The sequence below is a fragment of the Callorhinus ursinus genome, unplaced genomic scaffold, assembly GCF_003265705.2.
Source record: "Callorhinus ursinus isolate GAN/ISIS: 27379988/994484 unplaced genomic scaffold, GSC_fseal_2.0 scaffold13, whole genome shotgun sequence".
Taxonomy (NCBI): Eukaryota; Metazoa; Chordata; class Mammalia; order Carnivora; family Otariidae; genus Callorhinus; species Callorhinus ursinus.
This window is the reverse complement of record NW_027397075.1, coordinates 15,224,313-15,237,565: the sequence shown is the minus strand read 5'-3', so window position 1 is coordinate 15,237,565 and position 13,253 is coordinate 15,224,313. Positions and strand designations below refer to the sequence as shown.

Genomic DNA, 13,253 nt, shown 5'->3' with positions numbered 1-13,253 from the left:
CCAGGGCTGGAAGGCACATGGTTTTTCGCTGGTGCTCAATGGAGGTACACCAAGGAAAACCTGCTGGTTTGTTGGTCTCCAGCCCTGCCCACAAAGACAGATGTCTCTGCTCTATGTGGGAGCTGACCAGCCATCTCCCCCTGAGGCTTCCCCCGGCTGTTCACCTCTTGTTAGGTTTCAAAAAATGATTTATGTCCTGCTGGGAAGCCTGGGGCTGAGGAGCTTTTGTGCACACGCATGCCTGCAGACCCTCAGCCCATCAGCACAGGAGACATTCCGGCGGCCCCAAAGTTTCTCTTTGCCTCCCAGTCAGTCCCCACGTTGAATCCTGGAGGGGAAAGCTTCTCCACGGTGGCTGTGTGCTGGCTCTGCTGTTCTGGAAGGCCCTGCACAAGGACCCGTACCGTACATCTGACTTCTCTTCCCCAGCACGACACCTGCGTGTCAGTCCTCATTCCTCTGCCCTGCTGAGTGCTTTCTATCCCGGGGAGTCAGCGTGGGTTGGTCCCCATCCTTCTGTGATGAGCCGTGGTTGGTTTCCAGTTCCTGGTGCCGGGGGAGGGCTTTTGTGAGCATATTTCCAGCTCTCCTGGGTCAGTCCTAAGGAGCGGAAACACCAACAGGGTGGAGGAGGCGACTTTGTAGGTTAAGTGCCTCAACTGCTCCCACACACTCAGGCCATTTCTCATGCCCACAGGAGAGCAGTGCAGGGCAGTTCCTCTTGCTCACAGCCCTGCTGCCAAGAGCCCAACATCTGCGTCCTCCCAAATCTATAGGTTGAAGCCCCGGGCCCAGTGTGGCTGTATTTAGACTGAGGAAATAGTTAAGCGTCAGTGAGGCCATAAGGATGGGGTCCTGACCTGACGGGATTGGCACACGCAGTTGAGACATGGGGGCTTTTCTCCACCAGCAGAGGACATGGCAGGAGGATGGGTGTCCATGAATCAGAAAAAGTGCCCGCCGGGGACGGAAGGCCCTGGAACATGGGTCTTCAACTGCCAGCCTCCAGAACCACGAGGAAGTCAGCACTGTTAAAGCCGCTCGGCCTGCAGTATTTTGTGTAGCCCGAGCCAGGACACTTGCCGTCTGTAAGTTCAGCTCTTCCTGTGGGCACATGCAGCACCGTGGCATCTAGTTTCCCTGATGGTCAGCGAAGCTGAGCAGTTTTTCAAGTGCTTGAAACAGCCATTTGCATGTCTTTCTTTGTGAAGTATCTGCTAAAACCTCTCCCTTTTCTTTGTTACTGGGCTTTATGTGTTCTTTACAGACCCACCCCAAACTCTCTGTCCGGGGCAGAGGCTGCAGCTCGCTCGCCCTCTGCAAAGAACCAGACGCCCGGCACCACGTCGAAGACGCTGGTCTTTCTCAGTTGGACGGACTTGGTCAATTGTCAAAACTAATGGGACGGTGATTTCAGTGTGGGACTATTTTCGGACACATGGACTATGCCGTTTCAGCTGTCGGTCCTCATGCCCCCACCGCCCAGTCTCACTGACCATGACCTCTGGGAGATCCTGGAACAAGGGATGAGTGTCCTACAACTTATTCTTATTTGAGATTTTTCTGGCTCTTCTAGGCCCATGGTGTTTCCATACAAATCTAAGTCAGTTCACCAGCTTCTAAAAAGAAAATCCTTCTAGGATTATGTCTGGGTTGCATGAAATCCTCTGAGGGTTTGGGGACAGCTGGGCAGTGAGCAGTTCTGGGACTTCTGACTCACACATGCATATCTGTCTCCTGAAGCCTGCCTAGTTTCTCTCAGCAATGTCTGGTAGCTTCCAGGGTACGGGGCATCAGACTTCTGTTAAAATTTCCTAATTATGGATGTTATTAATGATATAGTTAAAATTTTGTGAAAAAAAACCCCAATGTATGTATTTAATATATTCATCACAAGGGCTCAACTGAGACTTAAGAAACATAAACAAAACAAAAATGACCCCTCAGATTAAGATACAGAGTCTCAGAAATGAAGGAAAGGACAGATCATTGAAGGAGAAGATAAAAAGACAACACAAGGAGAGGGGCTCCCCAGTCAGGGTTCCTGGCTGGAGACCTGCTTTGAGGTTTCTTGCAGATACTTCTTAAAGGCTGTGGGTTTTTCCAGAGCTCGGCAGCATGTGTGTACAAAGGGCCTTCAGCGTTGGTTTCTCCTCGCAGGCTCTGGATGGACACCAGGATGGCCCTAACGTCACCCTGGCAGACCCCTTGTCCTTCAGGGTGCCTGGGCTGATGTTACCCCGGGAGTCTGTGCTGGGGTGGTAGCAGGGAGCCACTGGGGAGTCCCGGGGAAAGCTTCTACCTCAGATCTCCATGGTGGCCCCCACCTGTTTGGAAAGGTCTGACTGAGGGAAGGCAGAGATCCCTCTGTCGTTAGACAGCATGAGGGCACTGGCTCCTGCCGTAGACTCTTGTCCACCGGGCCCAGGTGGCACCCCCGCTGGGCCTGGTTCCTCTGCTGGTGGTGGCTGGGTCGCGGCATCTGGGTGGCGTGGCCAGGGACACAGGAACTTGGGAGAGCACGACTGCGACTGCCTAACATTTTGTTTTCTGACAGCTTTCGCTAGCGTATGGAAATAGCACGGATTTCTGTGCGTGGTCTGTGACTCCTGGCCCTGGGTAACTGCATGCCTTCCTCCTGAGGACCCTGTGACTCTCCACATGCGTGGTCTCCTCACCGCAAAGACAGGTGCTTTTACTTCTTCCCATGTTCAGGGCTTTTGTTACCTTTTCTTGCTTTTCTGCACAAGCCACGATCTCCAGCACAAAGTCAAGCAGATGTGATGAAGGTGGATGCCCCTGCGTGCTCCCCACCTCGTGGCAGAAATGTGCAGTCCCCCGCAGGTAAGACTTGTGTAGACGTGGGTGGTTTATGTATCAGCTTGAAGAAACCCGTTCCTTGTGTGCCAAGATGTTTCGTTAACTGTGAACCAGTTAACACATGCTTTCCCTCCGTTAGGATGATCGCAGCATTTTGGCTCTCTCCCGTATCTGGTAATTCACTGAACTACATCGGTTCACTTCTGTCCACTCAGTCCTGCATTCTGGGCAAAGCCCACTTGATTTAAATGCCTCATGCCGCTCAGGTGCTGTGGGCTTCATTTGCTAATAGTTCAAGAAGTTGTTGGTGCTCTTGAAGAACAGTGCTCTGGAACGTTCTTTTCTTGAAACGTCCTTGTCCTCCCTGGTCTCACAAACATGAGCTGGGAAGGCTTTCCTCTCTGTTTTTGGGATGCGCGTGTGCAGGGTTCACACTGTTCCTTCCGTAAATGTTTATAAAACTGTTCATCAGTGAGGACTTCTGGGACTGGGGTTTTCTTAGTTGGAAAGGTGCTCCATTCCTAAAACTTATCAGATTTTCTGTTTCTTCTGTCAGTGCTGGTAATTCGCATCTGAAAGAACTGAACCATCTCCTCTAACTGCCTCCTTTATACACGCCAAGTATGAAAGGTGTTTAACTTTGTAAAGACATCCTAGCACCCGGGAAAGCTGTACACACAGTGTGGAGCCCCCGTGCACCTGTCACACTCAGGCCCACGCCGTGAACCTACCTTACGTACCCCACCCGATCTCACCAGTTTTCCCATGGACGTCCTCCTCCTGTGCCAGGATGGCCCAGGGCTCCAAATCCTTGTGTTGTGGCTGTGTGTTGGCTGTGTTCTAATGGCTGTGTTCCCTGTGCGGACCGGGCCTCAGTCTTTAACTGCACTCCATGGCTTTGGTCCTGGAGAATGTTGGTGAGTAAATTTGAAGAATGTCCTTCAGTCAGGGTTTGTGTGGTGTTAGTTTCTCATGATTAGATCAGAGCTCTGTGTTGGTGCAAGTCTGCAACAGCAGGGGTGCCGTGTCGTCCTCGGGGCTCCTTCTGTGCCCAGGGCCCTCCTCTTGGTACCCTGCCCCCCGAATTCCAGCAGGATGCGAGGCACAGAGCAGACAGCCAGGCACCTGCCGTGTTTCCCTCTGAGCCCCACTGTCTGCTGTCCAGTGTGACGGGGGCTGCACAACGCACTGGGTCCAGTTTCCAGCTATTCACAGAGAGCAGGGTAGCCCACTGCCACCACTCCTTCACGGCCCAGTGCAGCATGACACGTAGGAGCCCCGGGGATGGGGAGGCCGCACTGACCCACTGCAGGAGCACAGTGGCCATGAGTGCACAGCTCCGGAAGAGCCCCCAGCCTCTCAGCACACTGGAGACGCTGCAGAAAACAGACACCGTGGCTTCTGAATCCGTGGTGCCAGTTCTGAGCCGGAGCGGGTCAGGGCCCGGGGCTTCTGGCTGCAGGCAGCTCCGTCCTCAGCGGAGGTGACCGGCGCCGTGTAGCTTCCACTCTCCTTGACCAAGCCCGCTCTGCCTTTCTGCTTTCCAGCGAAGGAGGGTGAGCAGCATCCAACACACAGAATCGAGTAATTACACCTTTTAGTGCACCCGATAATTTTTATCCAGCTGGTGCGAAGAGTCAATCAAAATGCCATGAAAGGTGCTCGAGAGTGCTGTCAGGCACCGTGGGGGCTGCTCACCTCCTGGCGTCATGAGCCTGACACATGGCAGCCCGACAGCGCCGCTGCCCAGAGCCCCTATGCTGGCTGCGCTCCATGGGGGCCCTCGCTTTCCACTCTACCTGACGAACCTGCTGTCTCAGGCGGGTCCCCAGGGAGCGGTGGGAACACTGCGCACGTTATGATTTCTAAAGGTAGCTGAGGAGAAAATCCAAAGTGAAGTCACAGACGGACATGGAACCACAGCCTGCTACTAACATCTGTGTGGTGACCAGACACAGCTAATAACTTCAGTGTTTGAGGAAAAGGAACGGCAAAGATCAGGACTCCTATCTTTTTCACTACATGGACGCGGAGTCAGGAGAATGCGCCCTCCAAGGTGAGGTCCAGACACGTGCTAAGCCCACACGGCTGCTCCAACCATCTGCACTTGCCCAGGGCTGGGCACGTTGCCGGCCACACCAGGGCCAGATGCGTGCTCCCGGGGCTTCCCGCGCTGGTGCCCACGTCCCAGGCAGAGCGCCCACCTTCTGTACTCCGGCCGCTCCCAGTGCGCCCGGAGCTCCCAGCCAGAGCGCCCCCAGATGCAGCATTAATCGAACCGCAGGCGGTCATCACACCAGGATGAAGCTGCTTCAGCGTTCAGAAGGGTGTCTGAAACGCGTAAGCACGGGCTCCTGGCAATATGAAAGGAGCTGGGGCAGTATGCGCCCATGGGACTCCTGTGCTACTCAAGGACCACCCATCGCCAGCTAAGAGCTGGCTCTGCTCAGGATCTGAGTGCAACACAGTGACAAGCCAGGCTCCCCCTGGCCAGACGGACATGGGGACCGAGGGCATCAGATGAATGGCAGCCACAGAGGGGTATACTGGCACTGGGCAGAGCAGAGGGGAAGGCGGGACACCCATGTACGAACATCTGACGAGGGCAGCCACATGATCCCACGGGAGTTCACCACACAGTACTCACTAATTACACAGCGGGGGAAGAGCGGCTTCCCGGAGAACTGCCTGGGGCTGCCGGGGACACAGGGCACACAGCCAGCCAGCGTCGGGTCGCGGGGGACAGGGGAGACCGCGGGCCGTGCGGACTGGAGGGGACCCGGGTGCGGCAGAAGCAAGCTCTCTGTGAGCTCGTGCCGGGCGCTGCCCCCCGGGGAGATTTCACGTACCTGAATGACGAGGTGTCCAGTACAAAAGAAGCTAGTGTCCAGGACAAAACCCTAGATCTTACTAACAAAAGGAGAGAAGTGGAAGAGACCGTGAACACAATTTGCCAAGCTCTGTGCCTAGTTAGTTGGGGGTCAAGAGGAAGCATGTCACTCCTGATTTTAAGATTCAGAGAGTGTCTCTGAAAACTCTGAAGATGATAGTAGGTGGCGATGGAAACAGATGCGTACCTGCAAGGGCCCCATGGAAGCTGGCGGTGGGGGAACCCTGGGCTCTAGGGCCCGGTGAGAGGGCGTGAGCCGGGAGAACACACGGCACCAAGCAGCCGTGCCGGGGTGCAGGGAGCCGCCGGCTCACCTGGCCTTTAGGAGACACTTCCTGAAGCCAGCGAGCGAGGCGTCTGCAGAAAGGACACAGCAGGCAGAGAAAAAGGAAGTTGGCGCAGCTTCTCTGGGGCGAGACTCACAGGGGACTGTGTGCCTTTCTGTTAGGAGTTAACTGGATGCTTACATAGTCAGGGCCAGGGTCCTCAACGAGAAAGCAAAAAAGCCGGGACAGCTAAAACAGAACCGCACTAGCATCCTGTTTTACAGCTCAGACAAGACCACGAAAGCATCCTGTCTAGCAGCCTCTGCAGGACATCTTGAAATAAAACAATTACCCATAAAACACTGGTCACTATCACTTCGCCTCCAAATGTCAGGTCATAAGACCACCACCATGTGAACAAAACCTGAGAGGGAGATGGGTGCATGATCAAAGGCCCGACTGGCACACCTTAGCGGCCAATCCACAGGGGCCCAATCTCAGGATGCTTAAGATAGTTCCTCGAAAGAGTTTATAAAAACCCCTTCATTAGAAGCTCAGAGGGCAACCCTCTCAGGCCCCAGTCCCCTCCCTCTCCGGCAGCTTTATACTTTTGCTCAATAACTTTGCTTTGCTGCCCACCACTCTTTGTCTGGTCTACCTCTTTGTTCTTCGAAGCAACATGACCAAGAACCACAGGCACTGAAGGGACAAAAATCCTGTAACACTTCTTGACCTGTTCCTGCCCTTGCTGATTTAAACCATGCAAAACGTTTCTGACGTTCCAGAAACCACCAGGAGGGCTGGCGGAGAAAGGTGCAGGTGCCGAGGGGCTCTTCCTGTGAGTCTCCTCGTGGAACGGGCTCAGAGTCATGACACGTCCCACAGAAAGTGCTTTTGCAAAGAGCTGGGGGGCCAGGGGCATTTCAAGGGCGCAAAAACAGGCCACAGAACTCGGAAAGTAGCAGGAGGGGCCCAGCAGGCACAGCCCAGCCAACAGGGCAGCAAGGGGTGGCTCCTTTGCAATGCATTTCCCTGAAACATAGCAAATAAAAGTTCTACTTACTGCTCCAAGCATGATTCTGAAAATCAGCCACCGAAAGCCCCACAGAACAATCTGGGACGGGGGGGTCCCCGTGGGCAATCGAGACAGAGTCCAAAGAGGGCACAGGAAGATCCCCAGGAATCCTGTTTCCAGAAGCTGGGACTCCCATCCTGGAACGATGACAGTAAGAACACAAAGGGCCGTGTTAGCAACAGCCGGACATTCTCCAAAGAAGCAATTCCACCAAACTCCGTTGAACTTAAATGGTCCCTAAACCAGGGCAGGTGGTGTGACGACCTGACACGAAAGCTGAACAAAGAGTGGACTCTGGCCCCAGTCTGCGCTAGGTGAGGAAGCCAGAGGGAGATGCAGGTCCAGGTATCAGGAGCTGCAGCTCCACTGCAGAACGTCAGGGTGCGCGCTGGGAGCCCCGCTGAGAAATGCGGTGAGCAGTATGTGCACGGCAGCGACAAGGGCTCCGTGTTCTCACAGACATTCCCGGAGCTGGGACCTGAAACAGGCTTCAGGCTACTGTCACTTGGCCTTTCCGCGTGCTGCACACATTCCCTTGAATCTCATTTTGATCAAAAACTTTATGCAGCATGAAAGATGCTTTACACAAGAGTCCACACACTATGGTTTCATTCACAGAAGGTTCTAGAATGAGCAAAACTGATAGAGAAGAAAGAAATGGGAACCCAGCTGCCAGGGATGCCAGGGTGACACCTGGTGGGGGTGAGGGGTAGGGGGTGCCTGGGCCGAGACTCATCAGAGGCACCTGAAGATCTGTGCATTGCACAGTTTGTGAATTTCTTCCTAAAACAAAACAAAACAACCAACAGACAAACCTGAGTTCTGAACCCAAGTGTTTAGGGCTGGACGGACAGCTCTTGGGGTCTGCAACTTGCTTTGAGATGCAGAGAAAGTTTGGATGAGGGATGGGGTGAACCTAGTGCAACCTTGGTGGTGGGTTTATGGGTTTCACTGTGCCCCTATTTGAAACTTTCCGTAGTTTGACATTTTTCATAATAAAATGGGGGGAACCCTCTCGTGTTCTGGGGATTTCTGAAGCCCCAGTTCCAATCAGCTCCTCTGTGGGAGAAGTCAGTTTGCTGTGAGGCAGTGCCCGGCACCAGGGTTGATGGGCACGGTGGCCAGTGGGGTGTCTCCGAGGCTCACTACCTCAGCTGAGCCACGTGCGCCTGTGCTGAGGATGCTGGGGCCACCAGCCTGCACCCTGCATCCATCCCGGGAGGATTCCAGAAGCAGAAAGAAGCTTGGACGGTGCTAGGGAGGGGTGCCCTCAGGAGAGGGGACGTGAGGTGGGGGCTAGTCGGGAAGGGGGCACTGGTACCACCCCTCTGCGGGGACTCAGTGTGTGGGATGCCCACATGGGCTCAGGCCAGCCCCCTGCGCCAGAGCTGGGAAGCCTGACTTCTGTGAGGACTCCCAGAAGGAAAAAAACAGGAGGTATCAGCAGTTAGTCTGTTTTTGGAGATTGCAGACGCAGACCAACCGCATACCTCGGGTCAAGGCTCTCTTCTCATTTGCATCGATGCAAGACCTTTGCTTTACAACTTACTTCAAACCCCCTTTCTTGTCTCAACCAGGAAAAAACAGACTTTGTTCCTTATATGACAGTTTCTCTAGTTTTATCTTGAGAATAAAGATATCTGTCATCAAATTTGGACTCATTTCACTTAGGGTGTGTTTTATAATATGTGCCTTCATGCCCCAGGGGTGCCACAGAGCATGGAAGTGACTGGTAACTGCGGCGTGCTTCTCTGTGGACGCCTCCACTTTTTGACAGAGAACCTCTCAGACTTAACCACCTGCTCCAGTCCCTCCGCCCACACGCTGAGAATGTGTCAGAGCCTGGAGGCCCTGGGCCACCGGGCAGCAGCACGGGTGGGCAGGCAGGCGCGGAGCATCCTGGGCAGAGCCAGGCAAGCCGCAGAGACAGGCAGGTGGGGCGTCCACCCCGAACACCACAGGCACGGGGACACTTGCTCAGCCCTAACGTGCAGAGCTGGCCCTGCCTGCACTCACTGGAAACCCCTCGTAGACTCTGAGACGCTCACGTGGGTGCAGAGCATTCCCCAGAGCTCAGGCCCGCCTTCTCTAATTGCCACATCACTTTGCACAGATGTGACGAGCGGAATTTTAACGTGCAGTTTGAGTGACACCAATCAAAGTGATATGCAAATGGCAGAGCCCAGAGACCCACCTAAGTGCCGGCAAGCAGGTGATGGGGCGGGCAAGGGACACAGCACCATCTCAGGGACTCACATGGACCCACAGAGGGTCAGCTGCCCTCCTGTGAACCTACTGGAACCTTCTTCACCCTGCTGGGGTGGCTCGGGGAGAGCGGAGCCACCTATGCCCCTCACCGACCCCCTGCCCATCTGGCTGGAGCCACCATGTCACTGGCTGCTGGCCCCTGGGCCGTGAGCACTTGCTGACACCGTCGGAACAGCTGTGCTGCGGCACCAGGACCACCCACCACTGTCCTCCAGCGCGGCAGGTGGGTGTCCCCAGAAGACAGATGCCCAGGATGCCACTGGCTGGCTTCCTGCGGCCCACAACTGCAAGTGCTGACCTGAACGCAACTGGCCCATCCCACCACGGCCTCCTACCAGTTAGAAGTCCCACTCGGGAGGGTGTCTGGGCCTTTTCAACCTGTGCTCAGATCCTTTTCTGGAGGGGAGATAGCAAACTGGCTCCTTCATGGGTGTGCAGACGCCTACTCAATTTCAGGGAGCGCCTGCGTGGCTCAGTTGGTTGAGCATCCGACTCTTGACTTCGGCTCAGGTTATGATCTCATGGTCGTGGGATTAAGCCCTGTGTTGGGCTCCGCAATTAGTGCTTCTGTCTCTTCCTCTGTTCCTCCCCCCACTCTCTAATAAATAAAATATATATATTTTAATTTATTAGAGAGAGAGAGAGAGAGCGCGCGCGCACAAGAACACAAGCAGGAGTGGGAGAGGGAGAAGCAGGCTCCCCGCTGAGCAGGGAGCCCGATGCGGGGCTTGATCCCAGGACCCTGGGATCATGACCTGAGCTGAAGGCAGATGCTTAACCATCTGAGCCACCCAGGTGCCCCACAAACAAAATCTTTAAAAACAAATGTTCACTTCCATGGTGGCCCTAGAAGGCTCCGCCCCATTGAATGTTTCTCAGGGATGCTGCTGATGTTCGGTCCCGCCAATGGCTTTGGGGTGATGGTTAGCTAACGTCTACTAGGAAGCCACGAAACCTGAGGTCCATGCAATTGCCTGTTTCTGGACTGTCACTTCTGTGGCCACCGGCTTATTTCCAATAATGTAGGCAAGTGGTGAACATGCCATGTTTGGGAAGCTTCCATGTGAAGTGAGGGAAGTCCTCTAGTTGAGGGATGTGGGGTCGGCACTCTTGACCCTGACGCTTGGACAGTGACTGCCAGAGCAGGTGTCAGGCAGCTCCCAAGAGACATTTGCCCTTCTGAGGAACTGCGTGCTCACTGCTTTCAGCAATGTCCCGACAGGCAGTGGGGCCGGGGACAGGCCGCACTTGGGGAGGCTGCAGGGTCACCCCAGCCGGTGCTGATGGGACAGCAACCTCGACACAGCACTGACCAGAGCTCAGGGCCAGCCACCACTGTCCAGGTCCTCCAGGTCGGCAGTGGCCACAGTCCAGAGCCCTGCAGCCTGTGGGCAGCTCGTGTGGTCAGAGGGGGGCCGCTCTCCTGGCTTGTGCTTTTGAACTAGCATTTAAAACGGCAGGGCATGTGACACATGGCCCATGTCTGCCAGGCCGCTGCAGGGGAAGCCTGAGGAAAGACCCCATAAAACGTGCTGAATTTGGACCCTCAGCACATTTAGAAGCACAGGACCCTCAGTCTCTCGGCCCCACTTGTTACACCTCTGGCTCAGCTCAGGGCACCTGCTCTCTAAATAAAACCAACGTACAGGTGGTGCTTACCTTTCTTCCCTACTTAGGGACACGTGGAGAATGAAGATGCTCTTCTGCTAAACAGCCAAAGAACCCAGTACCAAGAGGCCTGACATGTGCCTGGTGACGGGGGGTGGCCCAAGGGCATGACGCCTCGAGGCAAACAGTGCGGGGGTGGGGGGCCCCGGCTGCCTCTCTGGGGTCTGCTTGCCTGGGATGGGAAGCAGACATGCTCTGGCCAGCGAGGGTCCCGCTGGGCCAGGGCGGCTCAGAGGGGAGGCCTGCAGCAGGCCTCTGTGGAGGTCACCCCGAGTCAAGGTCCACATGGCACAAATGCAGCTGCTTCTGACCCAGGAGAAAAACATCATCGAAGGCAGAAGCTGCGCAAACGGCTGCTCTGGAAAGATGGTACCAACCAAGGGCTCGTCACCTTCAGGAAAATCACTACCGTTACTTAGAATAATGAAGTGTGGCACCTATGGATCCTTCAAGAATGACAGCCACCATCTAGAGGAGGAGCAGGAAACCCATTAGCTTCAGGTTAGAAACCAGGAAAAAGGAGACAGATGCCTCCCCTCTGACGGGCTGTCACTCCTGTGCGGGGCCGCCCCACCCGCGGCCACCCGGGGCTCCCGGCAGCAGCTGGAGAGCACTCGAAGCTCTTCAAAGTCGCTTTCTTCATCTTTCCAGGTTCCATGTCAGGGCGGGAAGTTATAAGCAGCCCGCCAGTCTGCTGTGCAGTTGCTGGTGCACCACAGAAACGCAAGGGGCCCTTTTTGTGCCGCAAGGGTGGGAGAGCGCCACAGACAGTTCTGAAGTGACGGCGCCCCTCACAGATGCCAATGCCTTTCACCCCTCTGCAAACCTTACAGCCCCTGCAAACACCCGCCACCACCCCCCCCCCTGCCGTGGCAATGAGCCACAGCCAGGATGTGTCACATGTGAGTCTGCGGGGAAGGACACTGAGGGGCCTGGCCTCAGCGACCACTTCTGGCCACCAGAATGGCTTGTAGAGCTGACTTGGCCCTGAGGGGACAGAATGGGGACAGTCCTTTGTCCTGAGGGGCTGGGCAGTACTGATGCCAGCCTCGCCCCAGAGATGGGGCCACACTCCTGCCTGACCCCCAGCCCTGGCCCCCAGGACCTGCCTGGAGCTGGATCTGCTCAGGAATCCTCCAGAACCAGCCTGAACTGGGTAGGGGAACGTGGCACGTGAGGCTCTGTTCTTGCCGTTAGTCCACAAGATGAAGCCTGATTTCTGAAGGGAGAGGCAAGCTGGGGGGACTCCAAATTTCAGAGGAAGAATTTAAGTCCGATCAGATCGTGAACAGGAGTGAATTTTCTAGCAAGTGGATACTTTTGGAAGAGTTGGTTAAAGATTTCATGCTTTAAATAAAATCATTTTAAACTGCATGCTCCCAATTATGAATCATTTAGAAAATTGTTACTCTGTGTTGTAAGGATGTCCTTGGGCGCTGCAGAGAACAGGAAGTGACCTGTGTAACCTGTACACCCACACAGCGACCCTCCATCCACTGCACTTTGTCACGGTGCTGGTTAATACTCAGTTACCATGGCAACCAGACTTCCTAGCCCCAGGTGTCCCCTGTTGCTCAGATCTGTGCAGGTGTCACCAGCTAGCCTGAAAACAAAACTCACAGCAATGACCTTAGCTAGCTTTACTAGTTTTGGATAAATATGAAAATGCTTCCTGTCAACGGAAATTAAATCTAGCAACAGAGATTTCTTAGGATTAATATATTCCAAATATTTAACATATATCAGGCTGAAGGGCATGATGCATTACCATTTCTTTGTTTTTTGTTTCCTGTGCATGAAAATTAACTGAAGCCCATCTCAAAGTACCTTGTCAGAAGGCTGAGACGTCCTGGTCAGTGCTGTCCACAGGGCCTTCTGCCACAGCAGGGATATTCTGGATCTCCTGTGCTGCTGAGTGCCCACTGGCTAGCTCAGGGTGCAAGGGGCAGGTCTGGACCCTGCTCCCCATCAACCCTGGGAGGCACGTCTGTTGAGAGACACCCTATGTCCATGGGCTCTGCATGGAGTGGGCCTCATTCCAGCACTGCAGCGGAGTGAGCTCCTGCATCCATGCACACTGGGTCCCTGTGCCCAAGGAAGTGGGGTCACCCTCACCCCACACAGTTCTGGAGGATGACCTGTTTTCACTCTGCTTTTCTACATCTTCCACACACTCAGTGAACATGGTTTCTGGGCATCACTGAAGCTGCTGATGGGCACGCCTTTGTCACCGAAGCAGGGCAGGGCCTGGCTGATGCGCAAGGCT

General features: G+C 54.8%; 1 protein-coding gene and 1 pseudogene across 2 annotated transcripts in view; both read right to left on the bottom strand.

Moving 5' to 3' along the window:
- Nucleotides 1-13,253, bottom strand: part of LMF1 (lipase maturation factor 1) — a 91,420-nt gene that overhangs the window by 35,987 nt on the left and 42,180 nt on the right. Inside the window, exon 3 of one of the 2 annotated variants that reach the window (XM_073899754.1) lies at nucleotides 7,040-7,180. In XM_073899754.1, coding sequence (XP_073755855.1) covers nucleotides 7,040-7,051 — 12 coding nt within the window. In that variant the 5' untranslated portion in view covers nucleotides 7,052-7,180. Of the gene's footprint in view, nucleotides 1-7,039; nucleotides 7,189-13,253 lie in introns of both variants that reach the window. The other variant, XM_073899753.1, reaches the window with a different exon arrangement.
- On the bottom strand, nucleotides 2,036-2,807 carry LOC141374053 (ubiquitin-conjugating enzyme E2 C pseudogene; annotated as a pseudogene).